The 18,800-nt window shown below is 40.3% G+C and overlaps 1 protein-coding gene across 1 annotated transcript; it reads right to left on the bottom strand.

The window, feature by feature from the left end:
• Positions 1–5,460: 5,460 nt before the first annotated feature.
• Positions 5,461–7,462, bottom strand: LOC133444796 (E3 ubiquitin-protein ligase TRIM21-like). Its single transcript, XM_061722701.1, has one exon. The coding sequence runs from the start codon at positions 7,456–7,458 to the stop codon at positions 5,809–5,811; it is 1,650 nt and encodes a 549-aa protein (XP_061578685.1). The 5' UTR covers positions 7,459–7,462; the 3' UTR covers positions 5,461–5,808.
• Positions 7,463–18,800: the final 11,338 nt, after the last annotated feature.

Here is an 18,800-nt window from a genome sequence, read left to right as displayed (position 1 = left end):
TGAACCTACAGATGAAATCCTCCACGCGCCGCGGGATCCTATCAGTCATCGCTTCCCTGTACGATCCAGTTGGATTTGTGGCACCATTCATCCTAACTGGAAAATGCATACTTCAGGAGCTCTGTCGCAGAGGCATCGCATGGGATGACCCACTTCCTGAAGACTTAAGCCCACGGTGGGAGAAATGGGAAGAGGGTCTCCAAATGCTGAAGGAAGTTTCCATACCAAGATGTTACCAACCATGAGACTTTGGTAAAACTGTTAGAAGGGAACTCCATCACTTTTCGGGCTATGGCTCCTGTTCATATCTGAGAAGCAAGAACGAAGATGGCAAAGTCTACTGCAGTCTCGTGATTGCAAAAGCCAGAGTTGCACCCACGAAACTTACCAGCATTCCAAGACTCGAACTCTCAGCAGCGGTGGTCGCTGCGAGATCAAGTGTCATGCTAAGAAACGACCTTGAGATGAAGATTGATGGAGAGTTTTTCTGGACTGACTCCCAAGTGGTCCTAGCTTACATCAGTAATGAAGCAAGAAGGTTTCATGTCTTTGTTGCCAATCGTGTCCAAATGATCAGAGAATACACAAGCCCCAGCCAATGGCACTACATAGACACAACCAAAAACCCAGCTGACCACGCCTCAAGAGGCCTCCTCGCAACAGAAATCTCCTCAACGAACTGGTTAACGGGACCTGAATTCCTGTGGAAATCGGAAATACATGCAGCATCTGACCTCCAACCAGAATTGCTCGTCGGCGATCCTGAAGTCAAGTCAATGCAGGCGTTTGCAACCAAAGTTGAACCTCCCCAACCAAACATACTTACCAACCTGAGTCGATTCTCCTCTTGGTCAAGACTCCTGAATGTCGTCGCGAAAATGAAGAGACTGAAGTCCAAGCAAAAATGTCCCAGTGTGACTCTGGAAGAACGTGAGACAGCAGATGTAGTAGTGATCCAGCTTGTACAAGAAGAAGCGTTCTCCCAAGAAATGAAGACACTTCAGAAGGGAGAAAGTCTTCCAAACTCCAGTACTCTGTTTCGCCTGGATCCCATCCTAGAGGAGGGAATACTTCGTGTCGGCGGAAGACTGAAACAGTCGTCCCTATGTCTACAAGTCAAGCACCCCGTGATTCTACCCAAAGAAGGACACATCACCAAGTTGATCCTGACTCATTACCATGACAAGATCTGTCACCAAGGTCAAAGTCAAACTGTAACAGAACTTCGAGCCAATGGGTTTTGGGTCCTTGGTGGAAGCAAATCAGTTGCTAAGTTGATTCACGGCTGTGTGAGATGCAGAAGACTTTGACGGCCATCAGAAGAACAGCGCATGGCTGAGCTTCCGAAAGAGCGCACAGAAGCCTCTGCTCCCTTCACCTACTGCGGAAATGATTGCTTCGGCCCATTCATCACCAAGAAAGCCCGTAAAGAGCAAAAGCGATATGGCTTAATCTTCACCTGCCTCTCCTCTCGAGCTGTGCACCTCGAGATGCTTGAGGATTTGTCAACGGATGCTTTTATTAACGCCCTAAGATGCTTCATCAGCCTCCGTGGAGCCGTTCACCAACTCCATTGCGATCAAGGAACCAATTTCGTGGGAGCCAGTAATGAGTTCAAGAAAGCACTGAAACAACATGATGCTGAGACACTCGAGAGCTTCTTCGCAGAAAAGCAATGCGAGTTTGTCTTCAACGCTCCCTCCGCAAGTCACGCTGGTGGCGTCTGGGAGCGCCAGATCCGTACTGTTCGTAACGTCCTGAACGCCACACTCAAGATTATCTCATGAACATCTCCACACGGCAGAAGTGGCACTCGACTCAACGCAACCTTAAGGTGGATGACCTGGTCATCATAAAGGAAGACACCCCAAGAAACCAATGGCATCTTGGTCGAGTGGTTGGAACCACAGAAGAGAGTGATGGACTTGTGCGTCGTGTTAGAGTGTTAGTAGGAGACAAGACATTAGGAAAACAAAACCATTCAACTAAACCTTTGATCTTAGAAAGGCCCATTCAGAAACTAGTTCTCCTCCTTGAGAGTGAATGATAAGTTTGGTAGTCTATACCTTAAATCTTGCATGAAGTACTTACCTGCAAATCACGTAGGCATAAGACTCATGTATACCCATTCAGTCAGGAAGATCCATGTTTTCATTCTGTATAACATGAGTGGTGGGAGTGTAAGTGGCCGTGAGTTGTGTTAATTGAGCACTGTCGCTTTAGATTTCCCGTGCCTTGTAACTCCCTCGTGCACGCTTCAGGTCAAGCTCAGAGAAAGATGAGACCTCGAAGAAGATAGCAGCAAGAAAGAAAGCTTATAATAATTTATATTTAACATCTTCTTTCCACTGTTAATGAGTGTTTCATTTGTTTAACCCCACTCATTATTGGTTAAAAGTGTTATTGTGTGCCTTTTTGTGCCGTTTTTGAGAGAGAATTATCGGCAATTTTCAATTTAAAAGAAGACTGTTTTTTTTGTTTGTGTAGCCAGCAAAAGTCATGGCTAACTAGTTTTTTGCAACAGTAGTGGTGGCAGCTTTCCAAGGATTCCCCTTAGCACCCTTGATCAGCGGAGCGAGGTACGATTCATTTGTATACTGTATTGATTTGTATAGTATTTCATATATTCTGTAATTTGTATTGCCTGCTAATATGCAGTTGTTGTTTATAGAGTGTGCCTGTTGTGGGCTAATTTACCTGTGTCATTTTGTGTCACAGTTTTCACGGTGTTCAACGTTTTTGGTGCTATGCACAAATCTTCAATAAACTACACCCGTCTGGAAACACTCCAAGCCTGTTCCTTCAAAATCTTGGGTTGGTACAGTAATTTAAAGTAATTGAAAGTCTGCTTTCTTTTTTTTCTATGACATCATCACTGTTATGAAGTAAAAACTAAACCAAAAAACCCTGAATAATATGGACATCAATTCCATTGAAGAAGATATGTCATCAAGTTATGATGTCATTAATTCCATTAAAGAATATATGATGTCATCAATTCCATTAACATTCCATTCCATCAACAAGCTTGTAACAGAGTTTATAAATAGAACTCCTTCTTACTAGTTCTCATCACATCTTTTGACAATGCCACGCAGACGCAGACAGAGCTCTCGCCCCGTCCGCAGGCGCCGGAGAGTCCGTAGGACCCGCGTCGCCCGCAGACGCAGGAGAGTTGTCCGTCGCAGACGCTGAAGGTCAACAGATGATGGAGGGAATCCTGAATGATTTAAAAAAGGAAAAAAATACAGAAAAATAAATAATGAAAAAAAATAACGTAAATAAAACAAAAAAAAAAACAAACCCAAACCCAGTCGGTTACAAATCTTGTATGTTAATGTTTTACATCAAACGTTCACTGACTGAAATGGGCTTGACCAGTAAACCTGCCTGGCCTTGCCTTGCTGGGAGCTCCAGTTGGTCCGGCCTCTCGGCTCTCTTCCACTTCTCTCCTGCATCCAATCTCTGGATACAACATCCTGAGAAAACCACCTAATCTGCCTCCCGTATTCCTCCTCTGACTCCTGGGATGTATTTCCCCACAGTTTCACCTTGAGCTGATAAACCTTAGATTCTCTACTGCAGATATAAAACTACTGCATTGAAATTTGCTTTGCCTCCCTCTCGTCGAGATTTTCCATTCTATTTTAACTTTTTAACTTTTAACTTTAACCTCTGGTGGAGAAATAAAGCATTACATTTGAATTGATCTGGGCCCCTCTGGTGGCCAGTGAAACAAATTTAACAAAAATTGATCAAGAGCTTCCCTCTAGTGGAAGACTAAGGGCATTGCATGTTTGCCACTGAGATAATAAAGGCGAATGGCCATTGAATGATATTAATAAACATAAAATAATAAATGTATAATATACAATAAAATAATAATTAAATAAATAATAAAAGAGATCATTGTAATAGCAAGGAATAATTCACAGCCAAATACCATTAACCCCAAATTAGCTCCCAGATGTTGAAACTAGTTTATCTAAGAATTTAATTCAAAATCAGAGGGTATCACCTGCATCACACTGATCCACAGATAATACCCTGCCAAACACTATCCATGAGGCTAAATTAAACCTTCATTTATAACTCCTTTGTGCTTTGGTCATAATCTTAATTGGACATTTCTCCCTGAATACTGTACATTAATGTTTTTATTTTTAATAACTATGTTTGTTTTTTGTTGCAGTTATTTTCAATAATCATTTTTTTTAAAACCTACAACAATGGCAGAGGACACATGAATGGAAAACAGAATAAAAAACATCTCACTGTACGACTTGGATCTGCTTCATTCTGGGTGAGATGTCAATAATGTTGTACACCTCATATATGACCTTATACTATATATACTATTATAATACCATATATACTTTTTTCTTTTAATTCATATCCATACATACTGTTTAATTTACCCATATCATCTACATATATAATACTGCTCTCCTGAGCTGGTGTGTTTTTATATTTATATATTAGTTGATATTTATACAGGTTTTAATCCCTGCAAGACCAACTATCTATCTGACTGTAAAAGCAACTTTAAATTGAGCTTTTCAAAATCAAAACTGTAACATAAGAGACAAACACAGATTACAGAGTTCTGCTTTATCAGGAAACAATTCAACAATCCAACAGTTTTCACTCTTTCCATCATCAGATATTGTAGGATCATTCACACTTGCAGATAGATGTTACAATTAGATCACATGATGTTATATTTGACTGGAACATCTCAAATGTTCCTTTAAAATGAGGAGGAACAAAAAACAGGAAAAATGTAGAAGTACAACATACTAATGTAATTATATAATCCAGGATTTTAGGATCAGAACTTTAGGCGTGCTGAGCAATCAGAGTTCGCTGGCCGGCGAGACAAAATAAACTTCACTGTTTTGTACATTTTAAATGGAAATGATAATAACGTCTCCATGACAACGGGCAATGAAAATATGACTTCTCAAGGAAAAGTTGTCTTGTGGCTCAACTTGCCCCAGTTTAGGGGTAAGTTGATCTGCATCTGGGGGTAAATTGATCCATTTCCATTTTCCAGTTTAAATCTGAAGAATAATTTGTCTAAATCTTAAAAGGTAATTTAACAATATGTAACAAAACAAATTCAAGTGTATTATTCAGAATATGTTAAAAGAAAAGGTGAAAGAACTCCACATTACACATTACAGACAAAAAAATGCAACTTAACTGAAACCTATAAGAACAAAACGTATACGTATTATCAAAGAATAATTGGACCAGAGCGTGATTTTGATCAAATTGAAGTACAATTCATGGTGGATTACCCTTGACACCACACAAGTAGGTGGTTTCTTATTTGTGGTCTCCAAGCTCCTTCTCTGTCTCGTGACATTAATATAAAAATTATAATAAAAATAGTAATAAAGTCCTCTCTCTTCTCCTGTCTTTCTTTGTACTGTCAACCAAACACACACACACACACACACACACACACACACACACACACACACACACATATTAGCAGGTTGGGTGCTGCTGTAGTTTGTTGTTAAAATATTACGTTTAAACCATATACTGTATATGGTTTTGACATTTCCTTAGCTTATTAAACATACAACATAAAAAAATCTCTTACATTTTAGGGTTCAGTGCTGTATCACCAAAAGAAGCTTGAAACGCCAATGATATGATCAATCAAACAAAATGATCACTTTAATGAGATGAAAGAACTTTGGAGGGAACTATAACATTTGTTTCCATCAATCAGAGTGAATCTTTAATCCTTTTAAATGAACATTCAGAGTTGACTAAGATTCATTACATTAAAGATCAGACAGTTTGATTGACAGGACAGATGATCAGGGGAGCAGAGTTTTTACCTCCATGATTGTTACAAGGACAGAAGTACGGGTGGAGTTTCTCCCTAAAGGAGCAGCCAGTAAAGGAGTAGAGAAGTGCTGCAGCATCTACATCATAAAAGGAGACCAGACCCTCCTCATAATCCACAAACACCCCCAACTTCTCAGGAGGAGAACTGGGATGGAGACGGACTGAAGGACCTGCAAGAGCTTCGTACTCATTTGCTTTTCTCAGCCAAACAGTCCAGTAACCATTCTGAGGACTCACTGTGATGTTTCCCTTCCTGTTGACCGACTCTCTGGTCACTCCTAAAGTCCAGTCAGTCTTTCCTTTAACCTGAACCTCAAAGTAAAATCTGCCTGAAGAGAAACTCTGTTTTCCTAAAACGCAAGGACATTGAGAGAATCTCTCTGGATTATCTGGAAGATTCTTCTTCACATCACCAAGATACACTTGTTTTCCATCATCAGACAGGATGAGTCCAGGATGTGCCGTATCAGGATCAAGAGTCACATCAGCTTCAAACTGCTGGATCCTCCTCAGCTCAACTTCAGCGAGCAGCTTCTTCATCTTCTCTCTGAGGTTCTTCTTCAGCTGGTTCACAGCTCTCACCACAGTCCCCTCATATGAAGGTGGATGGACTCTGACCTCCGTCCAGTTCTTGGTGGGTGGAGCATCTTCCAGGGATGAGAATCTTTGGAGGAGGTGCAGGTGATCTTCAGAGCGTGAGAGCTGCTCCACCTCAGAGCTCCTCTTCTTCAGCTCACAGATTTCCTGTTCCAGATCTTTGATGAAGTCTTCAGCCTGTTTCTCTGCAGTTTTCTGTTTGTCTTCCATCTCCTTCATGAACTCCTTCAGACGTCTCTCAACAGACTCCTTCAGATCAGTGAAGACCTGAACACCTTCTGCTTTCTCTCTGTCTGCAGCATCGTTACTGATCTTCAGAGACTCTTTGATCTCCTGAATCTTCAGTCGTCTCTTCTGGATCATCTTCTGAATCTCAGCGTCTGTCTTCTGCAGCTCTGCCTTCTTTCCTTCATATTCTTCTCTCAGAGGAACCAACTCATGAGTCTTGTGGTCTAAAACAGGGCAGAGAGAGCAGACACATGTCTGGTCGGTCTTACAGAACAGCTCCAGAGGTTTATCGTGCTTCGTACAAATCCTGTCCTCCAGGTTCTCCACAGGCTCCACCAGCTGATGTTTTTTCAGACGTGATGAAGCTGTCAGATGAGGCTCCAGGTGAGTCTCACAGTAGGAGGCCAGACACACCAAGCAGGACTTCAGGGCCTTCAGTCTGGTTCCAGTGCAGACGTCACAGGGAACTTCTCCTGGTTCTGCAGCTTGTTGCTCTGAGCTGCTGCTGCTGGATTTCTGTTGAGCTTCACGTCTGAACTCAGAAACCATCTCTCTCAATAAGGTGTTGACTTTCAGCTGAGGTCTGGTGTAGAAGGTCTCCTGACATAAGGGACACTTGTAGAGAACATTATCATCCCAGTGATGAGTAATGCAGGTTTTACAATAGTTGTGTCCACATGGTGTGGTGACTGGATCAGTGAACACATCCAGACAGATGGAGCACAGGAACTGATCTGCAGATCTCAGGTTGCTGCCAGCAGACATGTTGGTTCTCTGGAAACAAAAGTTAAAGTGTGAAACATCAAAGCTGCAATAATGAAATGAAGAAGAGAAAGACAACGAGTGAGAAGGAAACAGAACAAAGAATGTCATGAATCCTCAGAGACAACACCCGTCTGACAGTAAAAGGAGGAACGTTTCCTCAACACAAATTTAGATTATTAGATTATTAATGTCACGACTCCAGAATAATGAACATGAATTTCATGTGAATCATTTTCCTCTAAACGTTCCTGTTCTTTGACCAGAATCAGATTGAGTTTTCCAGAATAACATTTAAACTAAACTGAGTTGAAGTTTTGTCGTCCCGCTGACAGAAACACAGTAAATGTTTTTTTCTGGACTCACCAGTGTTTCAGAGACTCAGCCGTGTTGTGGAGGAAAACCCGATGGACTTGCTTGACCTTCTTTCAGAGACGAACAGGAATCTTCTGGACTGGATTTTTGTTCCGTCACACTTGAACTTCCCTCCGTCCTCCCTCTGCTCTGGTTCCTTGCTCTGATTTTCAGGATTATTGTCAAACAGCAGAGTTGATGTGATGAATAAGACGGTGTAATGAAAATTTCCAAAAAGTTTGCCTATTTCCAAAGCTTCTTCATTACTTCACAGGTGGGGCAGGAGTGAACCAACACAGTTCAAATGACTAAATTCCAGGCAGTGGCAGTTGCAGTTAGTTGGTGGTTTATTGAAGAAAAAGGTTAACATAGCAGTTTTCTGTTGCAGGCACAGCTCTGTTCTGTTTGTCTGTGTGATCTGTTGGGCGTCTGGTGGGAACTGTTTGACTTCCTCTTCCTGTGCTTTTCCCTTCCTGTTCCCTATACCTCCATATATGGTGAACTCTAATCACAACCACCTAGTGTCTAAATGATGTAACCACAACCCAATAATTAAATTAAATAAACTGTCAACAATAAACATAAATGGCTCCTACACACCGGCCCCTAATTGTCCTAAGTGTATAACAAAACAATTACTAATAAATACAAATGGAGCTACATACTGTACATCCTTTTCTTCACCTTTTTTTTATAAAAACTTTATACAATTTTCCAAAAATAAAAGGTTATGTACTATATGTTGCCATTTAATCATCTTGATTCTTCATCTTCTTTTCTTCTCCTTTTTTCTGAGTAAAGGCCATCAGTCATTGCCGTGTCTAGGCCTCAGCTTCTTAAAATAGACATAGACATAGACGTACACATTTGCTTATCGATCTCTCCAAGATGTTGCTCTTTGTCTTGAGCCGAACTGTGCGGACAAGACCCTTTGCATCTGGTTTTGTTTCCAGTATTCTTCCCATTAACCAGGATCCTCTTGGTGCAGTGGAATAAACCACCAGAACAATGTCACCTGGGGCAAAGCTTCTTTTTATTTTATACCACCGTTGTCATTCTTGGATCAGGGGTAGGTATTCTTGTGTCCATCTTTTCCATACTAAAACAGATCTGCCATATATTGCACTTGTCTCCATCTGTGACTGTTGTACAAGTCTTCTCTTGCAAAGAGTCCAGGTGGTAGTACAGTACAGTACAGTATTTCCAGCAGAAGATGGTAATAATAATAATAATGACTTGGATTTATATAGCGCCCTTCAAGGCACCCAGAGCGCTTTACAGAGATCATTATTCATTCATACACATTCTCTCTGGTGGTGGTAAGCTACAATTTGTAGCCACAGCTGCCCTGGGGCAGACTGACAGAAGCGTGGCTGCCATATCGCGCCTAACGGCCCCTCTGACCACGACCAACATTCATACACATTCACACACATTCACACGGGGCAAGGTGGGTAAGGTGTCTTGCCCAAGGACACTACGGCAGCAAACTGGGACAGAGCGGGATTCGAACCGCCGACCTTCCGATCATTGGACGACCTGCTCTGCCACCTGAGCTACTGCCGCCCCAAATGGTGATTTGGTTAAGTGCTTCCAGGTCCCGTGGATCGTCAGACATTTTATTTATGGGTCGATCATTTAAGATCGCTCCAGCTTCGCAAAGAAAAGTCTGCAATTCTTCATCATCAAGAACTTGTTGGTTTAGCACAGATTTCAACCAATTTCGAACCATGCGGATCAATCTTTCCCAAACATCGCTGTGATGGGATCCTGCTGGGGGTTAAAGCGCCACTTTAACCCTCGTTGAAGCATAGCACTTTGAATATTGTCCTGATTTAGGCCGTTGAGTGCTTCTCTCAATTCCTTTTCCGCTCCAATTAAATTTGTGCCATTATCTGATCGTAAAGATAAAACTTGACCTCCTCGACAGATAAAATCTTCGCAATGCATGGATGCAGGAGTGTCCAGTGTATGTGCAACTTTGAGATGTACTGCCCTGCTCTTCTATGGAGGTAGATTTGTTTCTTAATTATTCAATCAAAAAAAAGATTTCTTCAATCAAAGAATATATTTTAAATTAAAAAAATTTCACCTGTCACAACAAACACTTGTCACTCAAACATGTCTGACCCTATGGGCTGACCAATGGGGAACTTCAAAACTTTTTTCACTTCAATCCAAAAAAAAATCACTTCAAATCAAAAAAAATATTTTTGATCCTAATAAAAGTGTTCAAATGCAATTTTTTGGGTCTTAAAAGAGCTGTATGTAAGAGCAATTATAAAACGAATCATAAAATGTCCCCGATATGTCCACAGACATTTAAAAATCATGTTCATATCAAATACTTATGTCACTGACAACAGCACTCAAGCCAGGATATTCCAGTTTAAAAAGAGGAGTTGCAGCCCTCAACTGATGTTTATGTTGCCATTTTTTGTTTTGGCCTGAAGCTCCACCCTCCACCTATCTCCCAATCACCAAGTCAGTATTGTTTCTGAAGCTCCACCCTCCACCTATCTCCCAATCACCAAGTCAGTATTGTTTCGGCATCCGGGTTGCCAGCTCGGCTCTAATTATCGCAGCCATGGGAGCTTACGTTCCTGCTGCATTCTGCAGCCTACCTGGCAACCTCTGGTCGGGGGGAGGAGGGAGAGGGTACACGCCGCTCAGCAATATTTTGAAAGTGACTGCAGTACCAGTTTTGGACATTTCTTACAGATGGCTCCTTTAAATATTATTTTGCATTCAAACACTTTTTTCTACGGAGCCTGTAAGAGCTCAAGTGAAGAAAAAAAAGTAACTTTGTGGCCACGTTAAAGTTAATCGAGAGCACGTTATGTGTCATCGTGAGCACAATTTATTAAAACGTGGGTACCATTAACAAAGCGTGCGCACATTTTGGAAAATTGTGCGCACAATATATCATAAAATCATGAGTACGATTTACTTACCCTTAATCAAAATGTAATAAACGTGCGCACGTTATATTCAATTGTGCTGTAATGCGCCCCTTATCAGCCATAAGGGCATTAAGATCCTTTAAACATGGATCTCCTAAGAATTTACCATGGGTTAGGCATGGCGCAAAAAGAAATGCTGGCAACTCTAGCCACCCAACATGGTATAGTGATCAGTCTAGCCCAGGGGTCGGCAACCCGCGGCTCTAGAGCCGCATGTGGCTCTTTAGCGCCGCCCTAGTGGCTCCTGGAGCTTTTTAAAAAATGTTTGACCTTTTTTTTCCTTTTTTTCTTCTTTTTTTTCCTCTTTATTTTCTCTTCTTTATTCTTTTTTTCCTCTTTATTTTCTCTTGTTTTCCTTTTTTCTTCTTTTTTTCCTTTCCTTTTTAATCTCGACATTTCAACTTTTTTCTCGACATTTCAACTTTTTTTCTCGAAATTGTACTTCAACATTAATCTCGACATTTTGACTATTTTCTCGAAATTTTGACTTTTTTCTCGACATTTCGTCTTTTTTCTCAACATTTCCACTTTTTTCCTCAACATTTCCACTTTTTTTCTCAACATTTCCACTTTTTTTCTCAACATTTCCACTTTTTTCCTCGAGATTTTGACTTTTTTCTCAACATTTCCACTTTTTTCTCAACATTTCACCATTTGCCTTCATTCTAAGACTTATACAAGACTTTTCATTTTTTGCGGCTCCAGACAAATTTGTTTTTTGTGTTTTTGGTCCAATATGGCTCTTTCAACATTTCCGGTTGCCGAACGCTGGTCTAGCTTTAAAAAGAATGCTTAGAGCAAGTAATCTCCGCCGTCGGAATTATGATGATCTAGGTCTCATCATTGATTTTATTTTGGGCCAATTCCAAGGCCCAGGAAGATGATGATTGAAAAAGTTTTTTTTATTTAATTTACAATATTTTTTTCTTTTTGAAGCAACTTCTTTTTTGATTAAATGATAAAGACACAAATCTCCTACCCATAATATGGCCCAAACACAAAACAACACTACTTTAATCAAAAAAGTTGCTTCAAACAAAAAAAACTTCTATCAAAGAAAACATTTCCATTTAAAGAAATACAGTGTTCAAATGCATTTTTTTGAGTCTCAAATATTTCAAACACTTTTTTTCTTTGATTGAAATCTTTTTTTTTTATTGAAGTTATTTTTTTTCAATTGAAAATATATTTTTTGATTGAAGCAATCTTTTTTTTGATTGAATAATTAAGAAACAAATCTACCTCCATACTTTTCATGCAGGTGAAGTTTACACCATACCTTTTAACAATACTTCGTCCTCTCTTGATATCCATAGGACCAAAGTAGTCCCTCCTAAATCTGTGAATGGAGGTTTATCTGGAAGAATCTTCTCGAGAGGCAAGTCTGCCATTTTTTATTCTCCCACTCTTGATTGCTGTCGTTTACACACAACACAGTCGGTTATGATTTATCTTGCTGCAGAGTTAGCTTTGATGATCCAGTACTTTTTGCAAAGACAAGACAGCATGTGGTTTCTTCCTCCATGTCCAAGTTGAATATGTCGTGTGGAAACAGTGTGGAAATGTGAAGGTTCTTTGATACCCTTTTACACCAAGCTGGTTCCGGGGCTGGTTCTGGGCTAGAGCCAGACTTAGCACCAGTTCTTTGGTTTTACACAGCCTAAGCACCGGCTCCTGGCTCTCAAAACTGGTCAAAACTGGTATTCAGTCCGCACATGACGACGAAAAGCATTCTGGGAAATTCTGGGAACAGCCAATCACAGAGTGAGCTGTTTGACCGACGGCCGACGGCGATTCGACAGCATACAAGTGTGCATATTTAAAAATAGAGCTGGAACAAAACTTAGTTTGATTATACTTTATTTAAGATATTACATTAATCAATTGTCAGAGGACTCAGCGCGTCAGCCTGATCAGCTGATGTTGTGCCCTTAAAAAGGGGAAAAATAGTGAGGGAAGATGACAGACACAGCTCTTGCCTTCACTAAATTGTATTCAGTGTAATTATAAAACATACAACAAAAATCCCATATTCTCTGGTAAGAACAACCAAATGAATCCTTTTCTTTTAATCCATTTCTTGTTCATGCAAAGTGCACCCTCAAACAATATAAAACATGGATTACAACCCAAATGAAATACATTTATCTTTAACTTATCCTAATTAACCCATTAGCTAACTTATTAAGTAATGAACTAATGTCTTTTAAACATTTAAACACCATATAGACAATCTCGCAAATTAAATAAAATGGTACAACAGTCAGACGCCATGTGGTGAAGTAGCATTTAGCTTAGCCTCCCACGATGACGGAGTTAACCAGTAACTTAAACAATATAAAATAACTCAATTCACTTGCTTAACTTAAAATAAACAACAATGACAGAATAAAATAATCAAGAACGTTTCGCTAGGTTTATAGTGTTTTGTGCACAGTATTTACCTTAAAAAAGGGGAAAAATAGTGAGGGAAGATGTACAGATGACGGACACAGCTCTTGCCTTCACTAGATTGTATTCAGTGAGGAAGAGGAGCGCTATTCCCCCTACTGGAGCCCTGAGGTATTACTACTGACGCACAATTGACGCACAATTACCACAAACACTTACACTTTAAATGTATTTTCTACACAATTATAACCGGAGAAAGAAATAACAAAAAAACTTATATTTTACAATAGTCTGAAAAGTAATTAAATTATATTTTCTAAAAAAAGAAATCATTTGTTTTAACTAAATACTCTCATCTGCTACACTGAGACGGGCAGGAGCCCGCAGCTCTGCGGAGCAGCCGAGTCTTTCCGATGCTTTTGAGAAAGCCCGAACAACAGTCCAGCCCAGCAGACACGTCAGCCCTGCATCTACATGTACAATCCTTCAGCAGTAAACGACGGAGCCCGCAAGCCCGAGCGGCACCGACCTCCCCGGCCGCGGGGACGCGTCAGGATAAATGATCACACGCGTTTCTGTTTAAGGAAAAAGATTGTCTTCCAATTGTGGCTGATGTTAGAAATTGTTGCTTTTAAAGTCAGGAAGCTGAATTTAATTCATGGCTGATTTGTGCGTTCAAGACATCAACTGGTTTTAAAAGATCAGTGTCCACTTCCTGCCGCATCAGCCTCTGCCTGCTGAAATCCTCCTGTGCCGTTTGACTTTGGATATGTCGTTTACCTCAAGGAACTTCTTTTTTTTTTGTTAAATGGAATAAAATAAATTATGTTGTGTCAGCGAGAGCTTAAATAAATGAGTGCTTAAGAGCTGCAACAATTGCATCGTCTGGTTTCTACATCTAGTCTAGTCAGAGTCCAAAGTTGGAGGAAAAAAAAAATAATAAAAAAAATTCCCACTTAATAAACAGGTACATTTTCCTCAAAAAGTGTGTATTTCTGCCTTCATTAACCCAATGTGAAAGTTACAAGTTAAACCTGCAGGTTCAAAGCAGAAATGAGTGAAAGCATCGGTCAGATTTTAGGGGGGGATTGAAACGGATTTCTTTAATCTGACACTGATTCAAGAGCCTACAGAGAGGGTGGAGTCAAGTGTCAGACTCCACCCCCTAAAAGTTTGGAAAAATGGCTGACAGATGCTCAAGGAATCTAGTACTCCTCTCCGACGCTAACGTCTAAATATTCCTCATATTCCTTCTCCAGGGCAGCCATGTCCTCTCTGGCCTCCGAGAACTCCCCTTCCTTCATCCCTTCTCCAACGTACCGGAAGAAGGCCCTCTTGGCGTACATCAGGTCAAACTTGTGGTCCAGGCGTGCCCAGGCCTCTGCGATGGCGGTGGTGTTGCTCAGCATGCACACGGCTCTCTGCACCTTGGCCAGGTCTCCCCCGGGAACCTCGGTGGGGGGCTGGTAGTTGATGCCCACCTTGAAACCGGTGGGACACCAGTCCACAAACTGGACGGCCCGCTTGGTCTTGATGGTGGCGATGGCAGCGTTGACGTCTGTGGGCACCACGTCGCCGCGGTCAGTGCTGGGTAGAGTAGCCAAAAATTGTACTCAAGTAAAAGTACTGTTACTTCAGAATAATATGATTCAAGTAGAAGTAAAAAGTAGTCATCCAAATAATTACTTGAGTAAAAGTAAAAAAGTACTTGGTGAAAAAACTACTCAAGTACTGAGTAACTGTTGAGTAACGTCTGATTTATTTTTTTAACACAACCATTCAAACAGACAAAAGTACAAAATACTCATCTTCAGGCAAATTTAATCAAAAAAATAAATTGAAATTAATACAAAATAGCTTAAATTTAAATCTTAAAGTAAATTAAAGTACTTTAATAAATAAATAAATAAATAACAGAATAAAAAAAATAAATTAAGCACCATTAGCACAAAATTTCAAGCCTTTGTACTTTTCTTTTTTAACCAGGCTCCGCAGGCAGAACTAGAACAAGCCCATGAACTCATAGAAACTCTATGGTGTGTGTGTTTGAGCATTTTTCCCAAAGAATCACCCAGTGATGTCATGAGATTGACCCGTATGTGGAGGAGATAAAAGAAAAGTAACGAGCTCAACGTAGCCTAATGTAGCGGAGTAAGAGTAACAGTTTCTCCTTCACAAATCTACTCAAGTAAAAGTAAAAAGTATAGTGATTCAAAACTACTCCTAAAAGTACAACATTTCCCAAAACTTACTCAAGTAAATGTAACGGAGTAAATGTAACTCGTTACTACCCACCTCTGGACGCGGTACAACAGACAACAGGCCGTGTCATTTCCGTGGCGAGGGTCGCACTTCACCGTCTGATTGGCTGATTCAAAGCAGGTGTTGGTGATCTCGGCCACTGATAACTGCTCGTGATAGGCCTTCTCTGCTGAGATGACAGGGACATAGGTAGCCAGAGGGAAGTGGATACGAAGGTAGGGCCGCAGGTCGGTCTGGAACTCCGCCAGGTCCCAGTTCAAGGGGATGGAGGAAACCATCTGTCCCATCAGCCTGCTGAGGCTGGTGTAGGCGGGACGCTCCATGTCCAGGTTCCTGCAGCAGATATCGTAGATGGCCTCGTTGTCCAACAAGATGGTGCAGTCAGAGTGCTCCAAGATGAAGTTGTAAGGCTCCACCACGGCAGTGGACATCTGAGGAACTGGATAAACTGAGAAATCCAGCTTGGACCTCTTAGCGTAGTCGACGGAGAGACGCTCCATCAGCAAAAGGAATGGAAAATGAGGAAAACCTGGAGACCTGTGCACTGGTCAGCCTGCAAGGGGAAATGGTCATCAAGATATCTCCTATATAAAAAAATAAATGCACACCCCACACGCTAGACGCTTGTCCACACTCACAAGTATGAGAGTCCTGTCCAGAACCAGTTTGATGATCTTCTTCCCTACGGTGTAATGACCACGGGCGTAGTCGTTGGCCACGTCTTCCTTCCCAGGGATCAGCTGCTCGGGGTGGAAGAGCTGCCGGTAGGTTCCCGTACTGACTTCATCTGAGCAGGAACAGAACGGACTCAGTTACATCAGCTTAATCACTTATTTAGCTATTTATTTTAAAGTCAGAAGTATACTGAGGTAGCGGCCTCATTCACAATATAACCCAGCTGTTACAACAGAAAAACCAGTGTTTGAAAAAGGTGTTTCCATCGCAAAAAAATAACTTAAAATAAATAAAGTAAATAGAGTAAAATAATAAAACCATCAAGATAAATAAGAGAATAATAATAGTTCCTACAAGCAGCGTGTCATTTAGACAAAATCTGAATAGTTTAGTTACTTTCCGCCATATTCCTGTTACCACAAATGACTGAAGTATTAAAAGTACAGATATTTTAGTTTGAGAAACGATTTTAGAGCATACAGATCTGGTATCGGAAGTATCGATATTTCAGTATTGATCCTCACATCACTACTATTTAAAGGAGCTTGAGGCTCCTTTTAAGAAATGAGACTCTCTAGCGCCACCCTTCACCACGACGGCCGTCGGGGGTACTGCAGCCAACAGTGAAGCCGGCACGGGAGAACGGGGAGAACGCACATGCAGCGTCATGTGACGTCACATCCGGCGCCCAGCGTGGGAAATTTGGAGTCCGAATTGCAGCACATTTTGCAGCACACAGCCTGTTCAAGGCAAAGGAGAGATACACTAGAGAGCTCATTCTTTTTGGTTTGGAACGCTTCATAAGACATTATTACTAGAAACTTGAAACATATACGAATTTTTTTCATAAATCCTGCCTCTATCCTGCCTCATGCTCCTTTAACCTAAAGTTGCTTCTGCTACAGTTAGTTGACCAACGGTCAAAGAAATTTGAACTCACTGAAAACCGCCAGTCTTTTGCAAAACGTAGCAACACCCTTCCCTATACAGACAATTTAGCTTTTAAAATGTAACTTCTGAGCGACTTTTAGTCATTACTTACTTATAGGGTTGCCAACTTCTTGAAAAATAAACAAGGGACACCTCATTGGCCGGGCCGGCCAACCCGATGGCCTTCACCTTTCCTGGCGTGGTGAAATTTTTTAGCCCCTTTTTTTGTGAGTGAAACAATTATTTAACTATTTTTAACTATTGAATTAGATGCATATTTTTGAATGCCATGAACACATGGAAAACAAATTATTATCCAGCAATTCACTATAATACAAAATAACAAAATGAACTGAATAAAATAAGTATCTTTCTTAAACAGAAACCTGTCCTGCTTAACTTAAAATTGTATTAATTAATATAAAACAATAGAAATAAAGCACATCCATTTTGTAATAGTGCACATTTTTAGTGCAATAACAAAAGTGCAAACAGAAAGTCTGTAGAAAAGTTGTAAACATATTTTTGCCTCAAAGACCATGACTGTAGCTACAGTTGGAGTAAAACAGAAAAAAACATGAACTCAACAGCTCAAGGCCATTTTCCATTGGCATTTTATGGCTATTTTTTGACACTCACAGTAATACGGGACAAAGTGTGTCCTTTTATACGGGACGCGTACTTTAGTTTATAAATACGGGATGATTCCGTTTTTCAAGGGACGGTTGGCAACCCTACTTACTTACCATCTTTATTCTTTTGCCTTCTCACCAATGTCAAGGAGCTGATGCTGCCTCTCACTATTGTCCACCCATCAGGTGCTGGAGGCAGATGCGCTGCTGGAGGGAATTTATATGTTTAAGAAATGCTGGGGGCAACGGCGGTTAGGATTTCTTGACGACAGATGACAGATTGTTATTTGAATTTGAATTTGAATTTACTCTATGACATGATTACACTCTCAACCACTCCCAACATAAACCCACATTGTGACTTTCTTTTGACTAATGGCTTACTTTTTTACCAATCACGTTCCCCCCTCTCTTATAGAAATTGTAAGAGTTTCTGCGATAGATTAAGAGAAAATGCTGTCACTAATAGTGAAGCCAGCCTGAGATGTAGTGGGCTGTATAATAAGAGGCGAGCCTGTTGTGTGTTATGATCTGCGCCCCGACCGACATTACTCTCGAAGCCCCCTATGTGTTTATTAACGAATTATTAATAAAGATTGTCCTTTTCTATAGGCTATAGCCCCTGTCTGCGTGGTTATTTAAAGGTCCTGACATTCTTAGCTTTTATTGTTCAAAGTAAAACCCACATTTATTGTGGAGTGCAGGGCCCTCCTGGGGTTGGTATGGGTGAGCAATGTCCAGGACTGACTTAAAAGCACTGGGTGATATAATGGGGAAAAGTCGGGATAAAAAAATATTTAAAAAAATAAAATATAAAAATAAAAGATGTAGAAAATCCCACATTTTGATGGAATAAATAATAATAATAATAATAATAATAATAATAATAATAATAATAATAATAATAATAATAATAATAATAATAATAATAATAATAATAATAATAATAATAATAATAATAATAACAACAATATAAAATAAATAAAAAATAAATGATAATAATAAAAATACTCCTTGTAAAATTCTAAATAAGTGAGAAGATTTAGACAAAGATGCAGGAAAAAACAAGTGATAATTTTACGTTTACATTTAGCCTAAATTACTTTGCATATATTTATAATCATAGTTATAATGCCTG

The sequence above is a fragment of the Cololabis saira genome, chromosome 5 (genome assembly GCF_033807715.1).
Source record: "Cololabis saira isolate AMF1-May2022 chromosome 5, fColSai1.1, whole genome shotgun sequence".
In the NCBI taxonomy this organism is placed as follows: Eukaryota; Metazoa; Chordata; class Actinopteri; order Beloniformes; family Belonidae; genus Cololabis; species Cololabis saira.
Note: the sequence above shows the minus strand (reverse complement) of the source record. Positions and strands in the feature narration are given on the sequence as shown.